Raw genomic sequence first — 10781 nt, 5'->3', positions numbered from 1 at the left:
GCACTTTCCTGCACTAAAGCAAAAATCAGCTGTTCCAAGCTTAGCCAGATCCCAAAGGAGTGTACACCTAGAATACTCAATCACAAACACGAGTGCACGTGCATGCAAACCTCCCACACAAAGGTCTCTACAAAGGACACTTCCCAGCATTCCACTCAGTCTCTCTGCATTCACTCAAACGGTGGTCAGATGCTGATAAAAACAACTTAAAACTTTGTTTTTAAACTAGAATTTATTGGTATACAAAACTCCATTTCATAGATAAAGTGGCACATCTTTGCAGCTTCTATTGCACCGAGTATCGAAGATTAAAAACACAAAAAAAGAAACATTTGGTTTTGAAAACACTGCAAATAGCCAAGTACAGTACTTTGGTAAATAAAAAATAAAATGGTTTGGATGAACACAATCTGTGGAAAGAAACGATCTAGGGGGAAGGAACTATGGACGTCAGACAACGGTCACAATTCTCACCATCAAGCTCCATAGATAAGGCAAGACTTGCTAAGTCTATGGATCATGACCCCACGGAGGTCTTAATATCTCCAAACTGAAGCTAGAACAAGTATAGTGCAATTAGAAAATGAGAAGGCCCCTTCTCCACAGACACAGCCGCCCCTCTGTAAAGGGGACTGACACACGCCAACACTTCTACATGGGAAAGGGGAGCCCCCGGGTGTGACATCTGACTCCTGGCTCTTCTCTCCTCTGAGCTTAGTGCTGGTGGAGGCTGCCAGAAGAGTCACTGGGGAGGCCAAGGGCCCTTCCTGCTATGAAAAGTGAACCGTAAGAGTGGGAAAATGTGGGGAATCTCTTACCAGCACTGCTCGAGGGGCCTGCCAGAGATCAAACCGCCAGCTGAGGTCTGTGGCTGGGCTCACATGATTGTCATGGAGGGTAGGCAGCCTGCTGCAGGCTGACACACCGAGGATGAGAGCCAGGCCACAGAGGGTCTGTCGGGCAATCACCCGCCAGCCACAAGGACTGGCAGTGAGCAGAGGTTGCTCTGGATCATGGCTATGCCCTGCTTAGAATAAATTCCCTATGCAAAAGTTCGTAGTTTTACAGAAATACTCTTCACACTGGTACCAACCCCTTCTCAAGTAATTCTGCAGGGATGCTAAACATTTTCATGGAGCCAAAAAACAGTCCTAACAAGGACAGTAAGAGACGGGCTCTACAAAGCAGCTGCTTCGAAGACATAGGTCAGAGCCTGAGGTTTTAAAGGAATTTCACCTTGGGACAGAAGAGGGTCGGGCCAGCCACAAGGCACAGCTTTCCGGAGGCCCCGTATTAGCAGTGCATGGGAAGCTCCGCACTCCACGTGCACTTGCTGACTGGTGCTCCACGTTCTCTCCACATTCCAAAAATGACTGTCCCCTTTCTAATATGTGATGGCAGATTTTATAATTTAAATATGCCATCTACAGCTTCAATTCAATGATGTCATTTAAAAAAATACAATTTATTTTAGAGCCAGGAAAACACACCTTATAAAAAGTGCCATTATTACATCACCTCAGAACAACTGTCAAAGGCCCCAGAGTTTTAGCAACACTTGTTCTGAAAGCTGTGATGAATGAAACTGAATAATGAGAATGGCAAAACAGACAAACTGCATCAGACTCTGAGTCTACAGATTTAACATGGCTAGACAGAGCCTTGAGGTAAGAAGGTGAAGAGCTATGCATCTACTCAAAACGGGAGTCGGAGAGGGCCACCCACGCGACACACTAAAATCAGGAAGCTCCGATCTCTTCCCCCTGCAAAGATCCTTTCAGTCACAGTAATTCTTAGTCACTTCTGACTAGGAATCCAGGTTTCCTTTAACTGACTGAATATTTCAGAGGTAAACTGATAGCATTCTATGCTGACCCAGTAAAACCCAGGCAGTCTACAGAGTTTCTCAGAATTAGAGAAATTGCACATTGACTACAGGGACTCAACTACAAGTACAGTTCAGTGCCAAAGTCCAGCTGATATTACCTATGTAATAGTGAGCAACTCTCTCCCCGACTGATGGTGGCCCTCCTCCCATCCCACCCCACCCCCACCTCCACCCCACCCCGACAATCACATCATTTCATCATTTCACACCGAAGGAGCTCCCTGGGGGAAGCAGGGCAGGCACAATAAATCACCCACAGAACCTGCTCCCTCCATGCCAGCTCCAGCTGCTCCACAAGGGAGATCCCACTTCCCAAGCCCTCAGAATCAAATTGGCATTGGAAGTGTTTTCAGAGCTTAATAAAGAACTATAGACAACTTCAATTAACATTTAAAATTCTTTCTGCCACAATTTCTCAACCATACATTGCTCCTGAAAGTGTATATTCACTATTATTGAAAAACGAAATATGCATACACATTCTACCTTTCTAGTATCTCCTAGTGGCAACTACAGTATCTAGAAGTTATGGTTCTATGTTGTTTTAATACACCTACCTCTCTAGTTCAAAGCTGTTGCCACTAAAATTGAATTTATGTTGACCTCTAAAAAAAAAAAAAATCTTTTAAAAATCCCTAAAACCTTTATATATAGTTTCTAAGAGCAGTAAGCAGCTTTGCACCACTGCTCCATCCGCTTTCTCCTGACCACACTGTAAGGCAATCCCATGTAACATGTAACATAAATCTCTACCAGCCAAGCTGTGACACAGGTTAAGACACATTCAGTTCCTAATAAAGAGTTCACAGGAATACCTGTACTAGAGTAACAGCTCTGACGACAGTCATCCAGGACTAACATGCCGGGCCTCCACTCAGGAGGCCGGTGAAGTAACTTTCAAGTGCACACTGAGGCAACTAAGCATACCGATCCCAACTATCTCATGTGCTCCAGTGAGACTGAGGCAGTGAAATCTAAACTCAAACCATTACCTAAGGGTATCACTGAAGTTGGATGCATGTATCCCATTCCTAATCATTAACACACTAAACACAGACCAACTGTAAGTGAAAAGCTGTGAAATAGTAATAAAAGAAAATGACTAAAGCCATTTGATTAGTTTTTTAAACCACCGTTAATATACTCCAGAAATGCTGAAGCCTATTATCAGAATTAGGTAATTTATAAATAAATGTTCCCAATATTCTTTAATAACTTTTTAGCAGCTTCTAAAACTTCTAAAACCCAACAGGGCCCAAGGCCACCTTCATTAACCAAGTTAAATAAGGCAATTCTATGACTTCTGACAATGAGTCTCTCTTAAGTGACTGCTAATCTGAATTTCTGGCATACAATCTTATCTTTATGAGAGGATCTGGCCTTCTGCTCTCAAGCAGTACAAAACAGACAGGGAAGTGTATTCATTCAGAAACACCAAGCCAGTCAGGAATCTGCCCAGAGTTGAAAACCAAGACAGCCATAGGTACTAAAGCACTGGCTCCCACCCCGTAGAGTAAGGCAACAGACACCTTTCGTTTGGGATGAGTAGAGTAACACGGCCTCAAGCTCAGGACTCTGTGATGTGCACAGAAAAAAACGCTGTACGTTTTTTTTAATCTGCTAAATTTTACAATGTACTATACCCAGGGAGAAGCCCAAACCACAATGTCCTAGGAGCAATTCCAAGAGACTACTGATGCTTCAACTACAAAAACCCACTAAAGTCAAAAAACAAAAAAAAGACATCAGTAAAACTGAAGAAAGCAAGTGGCCTGCTGATAAAGACAATCTCTGACAACTCCAGGGCCTGCCAACATTTTTCTAATTCTGAAACGTGAGGGGTGGAGAAGATAAAATCAACTCAGCATCAATTATTTGCCCAAGTATTAGGTTCCAAAAGACAAAGATTGTCCAAGATGAGCCACCTCATACATTACGGTTTTTAAGTTCACATCCACATAACTCAGTTTTAGGAATGACATCTCTCCACTGCCCAAGTCTGTCTATTTCAGAACTGAAGAGTCATTCGAAGGCCTCAACCAAAGTATGTTCTCTTCCCTGATGGTCCAACAACTTCCGGCAGATGTTGGAGTTTTCCCAACTTTGAAATGCCAAACAGGGCTTAAATAAAAAGAAATAAACGTGGCATTTTATAAGACTTAATTTCCACAATACTAAGTTTAGCGACCTGTGAGGTCAAGTTACCATGTATCTCTCTGAAGGCATCTAAGTCTAGAAGAGAAGGGAAAAAAATTGTTATTTAAAATGTGAACATGAAAAACCTTATTCTTCTAGGTTTCTCCTATAAAAACATTTAATTCTTTAGACTCCTCTTAGGCAAAACCCCAGGAGTTTTTCCTGTTACAACTACAGACCCTGCTCTACCAACTCTCAGAATTCCAGAACTGTAACACAAGCAGTAACATGCCATCATCTCACTGTCAGGAAACAAATACCAAAACCCAACACCACGGTCAACTTCCCAACAGGACCTAGGCCTAATTAACAGTCAGCTGCATTTATCATATGGCTTGAGTGCAAATGAACTAACAGCACCTGCATCCCATCTGAAAGAATCAGGAAAGACAGAAATGCAGTTGTTTAATTTCCATCCTGACTGCAGGCCACAACCCTCATATAACTCTAGGAAAACAATTCCCGAATTATTTTCTGAGTAACTTGGATTAGAAGAAAGTAAAATCTAAACATATTCCTGAGTTGGAGATCATTTATAAGCTACCCTATATGTTAGTATCTGTTTGAAAATGAAAGAGAAACTAAGGAAACTTGTCATTCTGAATTTCTAACAATTATTCTAAACTACATCATGAACGATTACAGCAAAACTCACCCCAAATGTTAAGAAAAGATCCTAGGGTCACTGAAGTCTTTTCAGGACAATAAAGCCACCATTTAAAAGGTTTTTCCTGACCTATCTGCCCCTAAAACTTAGTATTTTAATTTTGTATTACAGAATATGAATGGCTTCACTGAATTTTCATAAAACAAAACATACCACTAATAAAACTTTGAACAAAAAAGAGGCAGCTCGAAGGAAACTAACTCAGGGTTGTGAGCTCATGTGTGAGCTTTGTTGGTTGTGTTTCATTTTATAAAAGGACGGCCGCAGTGGAAAGTCTGGCACACAGCACTCCTTTTCCAGCTGCTTCTTAAAACTCCCAGGATGCCAGAGAGTCAGATGTTGAGAGCAGCAAAGGTCTTCACCAAGGTGACCTGCGTGTTCGCCTCTGCTTCACTTCTGTTGTCCCTGTGGCTGCCTCTGCTCTCCAGGGCTTTGTGGCGGTGCCTCTCCTCCTGACGCTTCTTCTTCTCCAGCCACTGCTGTTCTCGCCTCTGTTTGTTTGTGACCTGAGAGAGAAGGCCACAGTGATGAGAAGGCAGCACGGTGGACTCGAGCTGCCAACTGCTAGAATGGAGATGGTGGCAAAGGGCACAGATTGCTTTTCAGCAGGAACAGGGAAAACCAATCTAAGAAGCCAAAATGATTTATTGTCCACTGCTGCTCAAATGTACATTGAAATTTGTATTTCCTTGCTGAACTAGCAAACAAAATCAATTCCATTCTTCTCATAAACCAACTCAAGAAGACCTAAAGAAGCCAGCCCTCATCCAGCGGGAGGTAACACACACATGTCAGAGGACACCTTTCCCCAAATAATTTAATGTCCCAGGTAATTCTGACAAAATCCTCAGCAGCTGATTGCATCTTTGCCTCTGCTGTGGCTTTTTAACGCTGTGTGGCATTTTGAGCTCAGAACTTCCTGATGAAAATCTTTAAAATGATTCCAAATTCAGTAAAATGGAAGATGTCACATACTACCTGTGGGAGTGAAGGGCGGGGAGGGGGATGTACCTTTCTGGGAAGCACTTGACAATTTAACAAAAGCCTTTAAAGATTCACATATCCATAACCTTTAACCTGTTCATTCCTCTTCTGGGATTTTATCCAAGAAAATAATGCAAAAGCCAAAGATTTACACACAAAGGTATTCTCTGCAGATCATGGCATTTATAAAAAACATGGATAAACAAAGGAATAGCCCGCATGTACAGTAATGTTAGGTGGGAAAAGGAGGCTTTTCATATGTACACTGAGGACAATTTTAGGGTATATTTCCTTCCAATTGTCACTGCATACACCAAACAGGACAACTGAGGTCATTCTGCTTCTTGATCAATCTTTATGCATTCCCCAGATTTTCCACACTAACTACTTTTATAAATCATAAGGAAAATACAAATAAAATGAATCTCAAGTTCCCACCACTGTCACAGAATTACACTGGCCCACCCCCTGCCCTTTCGACCCCATCTCACATACCTTTGGGACTTGTTTTTTATTTGCTTTGTTTTCTTCACTAGGGCTGGCCCGTGCCTTGTTATTTTCGGTCCTGCCTTCATTTAAGCCCTGATTTCCAAAGATCCTGGCACCACTGCCACCCTCCTCCCATAAAGGGCCACACTGCTTCGGCACTCGACCACTGGGCTCAAGATTCTCTTCTGCACCTTCCAAAGAAAGATACTGCATTAAAATTGAAAAACAAAGAGAGTTCCACAGGGTGATTACTGTATTAATGATTTCAAAATTACCTGGGTCCCCAGTTCAGTCAAATGGCAATTAAGTTTCCTTGAGATAAATTCTAATGTCAAGACAGTGGGAAACATAGGAAGAAAAAACTGGTAAAACTTGGAAGATAAATTTTAAAATAACCCACTGACCAGCCTTTTGATCAGCTTCCTACCAGCAGAGTGCTTTATTAAATTATGTTTTAACATGAATTTTTATGGGAAAATCTTCCATTTGCACCCCAAACCCAGAAAAGAAACAGGCTCTGTCTGAAGCTATGCTGTCCAATGTATTAGCCACCAGCTATATGTGGTCATTTACATTTAAATCAAAATTAAACAACATTTAAAATGTAGCTCCCCAGTCTCACTGCACACGTGATAGGTACATACTATACTGAACAGCACAGATCACTGGTGGGTACTGTTTAAAGTCATAAAGACCAAGTTACTTACAGATTTCTAAGAAAGTACAGCCAGTGCATAGTAGATAATAAAGCACCCAATCACATGGAGAACTATGATGCCAGAAAGAGTATCTGGCATATAATATCTGGCAATCAGTATTTATTGATGTCATTTTAAATAAATGACTTGAGAAATTAACAAGATGTTACATCTCTTTTTTTTTTTGAGACAGAGTCTCACTCTGTTGCTCAGGCTGGAGTGCAGTGGCGTGATCTTGGCTCACTGCAACCTCCGTTTCTCAGTTCAAGCAATTCTCCCGCCTCAGCCTCCTGAGTAGCTGAGAATACAGGCGTGTGCCACCACGCCCGGCTAATTTTTGTATTCTTAGCAGAGACAGATTTCACCATGTTGGTCAGGCTGGTTTGTGATCCTCGCACCTCAGCCTCTCAAAGTGCTGGGATTACAGGCATAGGCCCCCAACCCAGCCCGGCCATTACATTTCTTTTCTTTTGTCTGAGTCACAAATTAAACTTGGTTCAAGTTAAAAAACAAAATCAAAATTATCACGAGTTAATAGAAATCTAAATATTTCTATCAGAAAAACAAGGCATTTCTCTCTCCATTTTATTGTGGTTATCATTTTAGTCATCTAAGGGGATCTTATGTCTAAACAGGACAATTCTTCCCTGATGCGTCCCCCAGCACCCTGTATTCCCACCCCATTATGTACTATCACACCATTTTACCATCCACCCTCCACCCCTAAACCATACTCTCCCTGAAGCAGGGCCAGGACCTAATAAAAAATGTCTACACACACAAGGTGCTCAATAAATAACTCCTAAATGAATGACAGAACAATTACCACCTGTGACTTGTGTGACCTGATTAAAAATAAATATTTGGAAAATTACCAACACAACCATTTTGAAGGCTTATAAATATTAGTCATGGACTTACTATTTCTCTTCCCCTGGTTCATCTGAAGCATGGCAATTATTGCAGATTCAATATTATAATTTTCAGCTTCCAGGTTTTGGACTATTAAATTAAAATCCTATCCAAGAAACAAACAAAAAAATCACTTCAAAACTCTATTTTTCTACCTAGCTCTACTTCAATAATCATAAACATAAAGATGTAATAGTGAGAATCAACACAAGGTTTCAGAAGCTTGTCCATTTAGAAAATATCAATTTTCACTAAGGTTGGTCCCTTGAAATAACCATTTAATGCACATTTATAAATGAATTCCCTTTATAAGACTGCATTTGTACTACTGTAAACACTAGTCAGGAAAAATTAAACCCACAAACTTCCTGAGAATTTTGAGCAGTACTGCGTGAAGTCTAGCAAACAAGAGGGAAGTGAATAAACAGCTCTCATTGAGCCATATAAGCTAATCAAACTACAAATTTCATGGGCCTGTTTTGGCCCACAAGGTGCTAATATGCTGGAGGTGCTATGAAACTAGGACGTAAGCTAGGCACAGCAATGCTTGCTTCTAAATCACTCCTGCATAACAGAAATACTAACTGAACATCCAGTGGCATTACAAACTTTCTGGACAGCATCCTCCACTTCGTCTCTCAGGTCGTCTTCAGAGTCTACTCCCTTTGTCTTGATCTTTTCTCTTTTATTTGATTCATCTTGATGAAGCATCTGAAACTAAAGGAAACAAATAATAATCAGGGAACTATGTTGAAATCAAACTGTGTTCAAAATCTTCAACCTAAGACACCCTAATCTCAAAAAATTCAAATATATAGGGGAAAACATCTAGAAACAACCTTAAGAGAACAGCAATGACTAGGCTACATTTTATCCACTCATTGTGCTTCAAGTCACAACAGAGGAATTGAAAAGAAAGGCCCAAAAGACAGAATAACTGCTCAGCAAGAAAGGCATTAGCACTCCCAAGATTTCTAGATGTCAACACTGTCAGTGACTGCTGCCTCTGACAGCACACTGTTGTCTCAGCTGATTTTCAGAGCCGTGAGCTTCACGGAAGAGGATCCTCTATATACTCGTACCTGATGAACTTTTGCACAAAAACGTACTGGTCTTGAAGAAACCTACATACAACTTCCCTCTGGTCCCCAAGCCTTATTTGATCATCAGCACACTTAGAGGTACTGAAGCTCTTGTTTCAGCAGGACAGCTGCAGGTGAGCATGACTCATCTAACCTCCGGTCCATACTACCACACTCAGGGAAACTTGTCAATCCAAATCCTAAAGCCACAAAGAACAGTTCACTTGGGGTCCATGAGACCTTTACAACCTGGGCCTTAAACCAGAAAAGCTAAAATCATCCCTATGTAGCTGCTCAACCACCTTCTTCTTCGGTTTCCCATTGATGCAGGGAGATAGATAAATGGGCAAAAACAGTTCTATTTCTCAAATGTAAGAGTATAGTGGAGGCCAGCAATGTGCAGTATATTCCTTAGAATGTTAATACAAAGCATTCTATTATAAAATTAAACCCTAACAATTTGACAAAGAGTTACAAGAGTCTTTGACCCAGCAGTTTAACAGCTTTGACATCTAGCCAAAGGAAATAATATCAAATACAGAAAAGATTTATGGGCCTGGCACGGTGGCTCATGCCTATAATCCCAGCACTTTGGGAGGCTAATGGGGGTGGATCACTTGACATCAGAAGTTCTAAACCAGCCTGGACAACAAAGTAACACCCCATCTCTACAAAAAAATACATAAAGTGATTCAGGCATGGTGACATGCACCTGTAGTCCCAGCTACTCAGGAGCTGAGGTGGAAGGCTGGCTTGAGCCCAGGAGGTGGAGGTTGCAGTGAGCCAAGATCATACCACTACACTCCAGCCGGGCAACAGAGCTAGACCTTGTCTCAAAAAAAAAAAAAAAAAAGAAAAGAAAAAGAAGGAAAAGGGTTATGTAAAAGTGCTCACAACAGTGTTACTGATAGTGGTGAATAACTGGAAACCACCCAAAGGCTTTATAATATGGATGTGGTGAAATAACCACTGTAAATACACGGAATGATGTCTTCGTTCCCACTAAAGGAAGTAGCACAACAATCACTCCCACCATTATTACTTCACAGTATTTTGGAGGTAACAGCCAAAGCAATTAGCCAAAATAAATTATAAGATTAAAAAAAAAAAGAAAAGTAATCTCTTTGTAGATGATACAATTCTATAACTGAAACAAACAAGAGAACAAAAAAACTACTGCAAACCAAAAACATATACCTGATAAGAATCTAGCATGTAAATATATATATAGCAATCATATACCTGATAAGAATCTAGCATCTAAAATATATATATTGTGTGTGTGTGTGTGTGTGTGTATTTTTTTGAGATTGAGTGTTGCTCTGTAGGCCAGGCTGGAGTGCAGTGGCGCGATCTCAGCTCACTACAACCTCTGCCTCCTGGGCCCTGGTTCAAGCAATTCTCCTACCTCAGCCTCCCAAGTAACTGGGATTACAGGCACAAAAAATTGTGCCTGTACCATGCCCAGCTAATTTTTTTTGTATTTTTTAGTAGAGACGGGGTTTCACCATGTTGGCTAGTCTGGTCTTGAACTCCTGACCTCATGATCCACCTGCCTCGGCCTCCCAAAGTGCTGGGATTACAGGCATGAGACACCGTACCCCACCAAATCTAGAATATATTTTAAAAAGCTTTTACAACTCAAAAACAAAAAGGCAGAACCTAATTCAAAAACAGGCAAAAGGGCCAGCAGCAGTGGCTCATGCCTGTAATCTCACCACTCTGAGAGGCCAAAGTGGGCAGATCATGACGTCAGGAGTTCGAGATCAGCCTAACATGGTGAAACCCCATCTCCACTAAAAATACAAAATTAGCCAGGTGTGGTGGCACACGCCTGTAATCCCAGCTACTTGGGAAACTGAGGC

At 41.3% G+C, this 10781-nt stretch overlaps 1 protein-coding gene across 2 annotated transcripts in view; it reads right to left on the bottom strand.

Annotated features, from left to right (window-relative positions):
- Positions 1 to 213: 213 nt before the first annotated feature.
- The window catches only part of OTUD3 (OTU deubiquitinase 3), a 29990-nt gene continuing 19422 nt past the window's right edge, over positions 214 to 10781 (bottom strand). The window contains exons 5-8 of one of the 2 annotated variants that reach the window (XM_017506235.2): positions 8420 to 8551; positions 7844 to 7940; positions 6231 to 6415; positions 214 to 5257 (exon numbers count right to left, since the gene is read on the bottom strand). In XM_017506235.2, coding sequence (XP_017361724.1) covers positions 5084 to 5257; positions 6231 to 6415; positions 7844 to 7940; positions 8420 to 8551 — 588 coding nt within the window. In that variant the 3' untranslated portion in view covers positions 214 to 5083. The remainder of the gene's footprint in view (positions 5258 to 6230; positions 6416 to 7843; positions 7941 to 8419; positions 8552 to 10781) is intronic. The other variant, XM_017506254.2, reaches the window with a different exon arrangement.

The sequence above is a fragment of the Cebus imitator genome, unplaced genomic scaffold (genome assembly GCF_001604975.1).
Source record: "Cebus imitator isolate Cc_AM_T3 unplaced genomic scaffold, Cebus_imitator-1.0 Scaffold15, whole genome shotgun sequence".
Classification (NCBI taxonomy): Eukaryota; Metazoa; Chordata; class Mammalia; order Primates; family Cebidae; genus Cebus; species Cebus imitator.
This window is presented reverse-complemented; position numbering and strand designations above follow the sequence as displayed.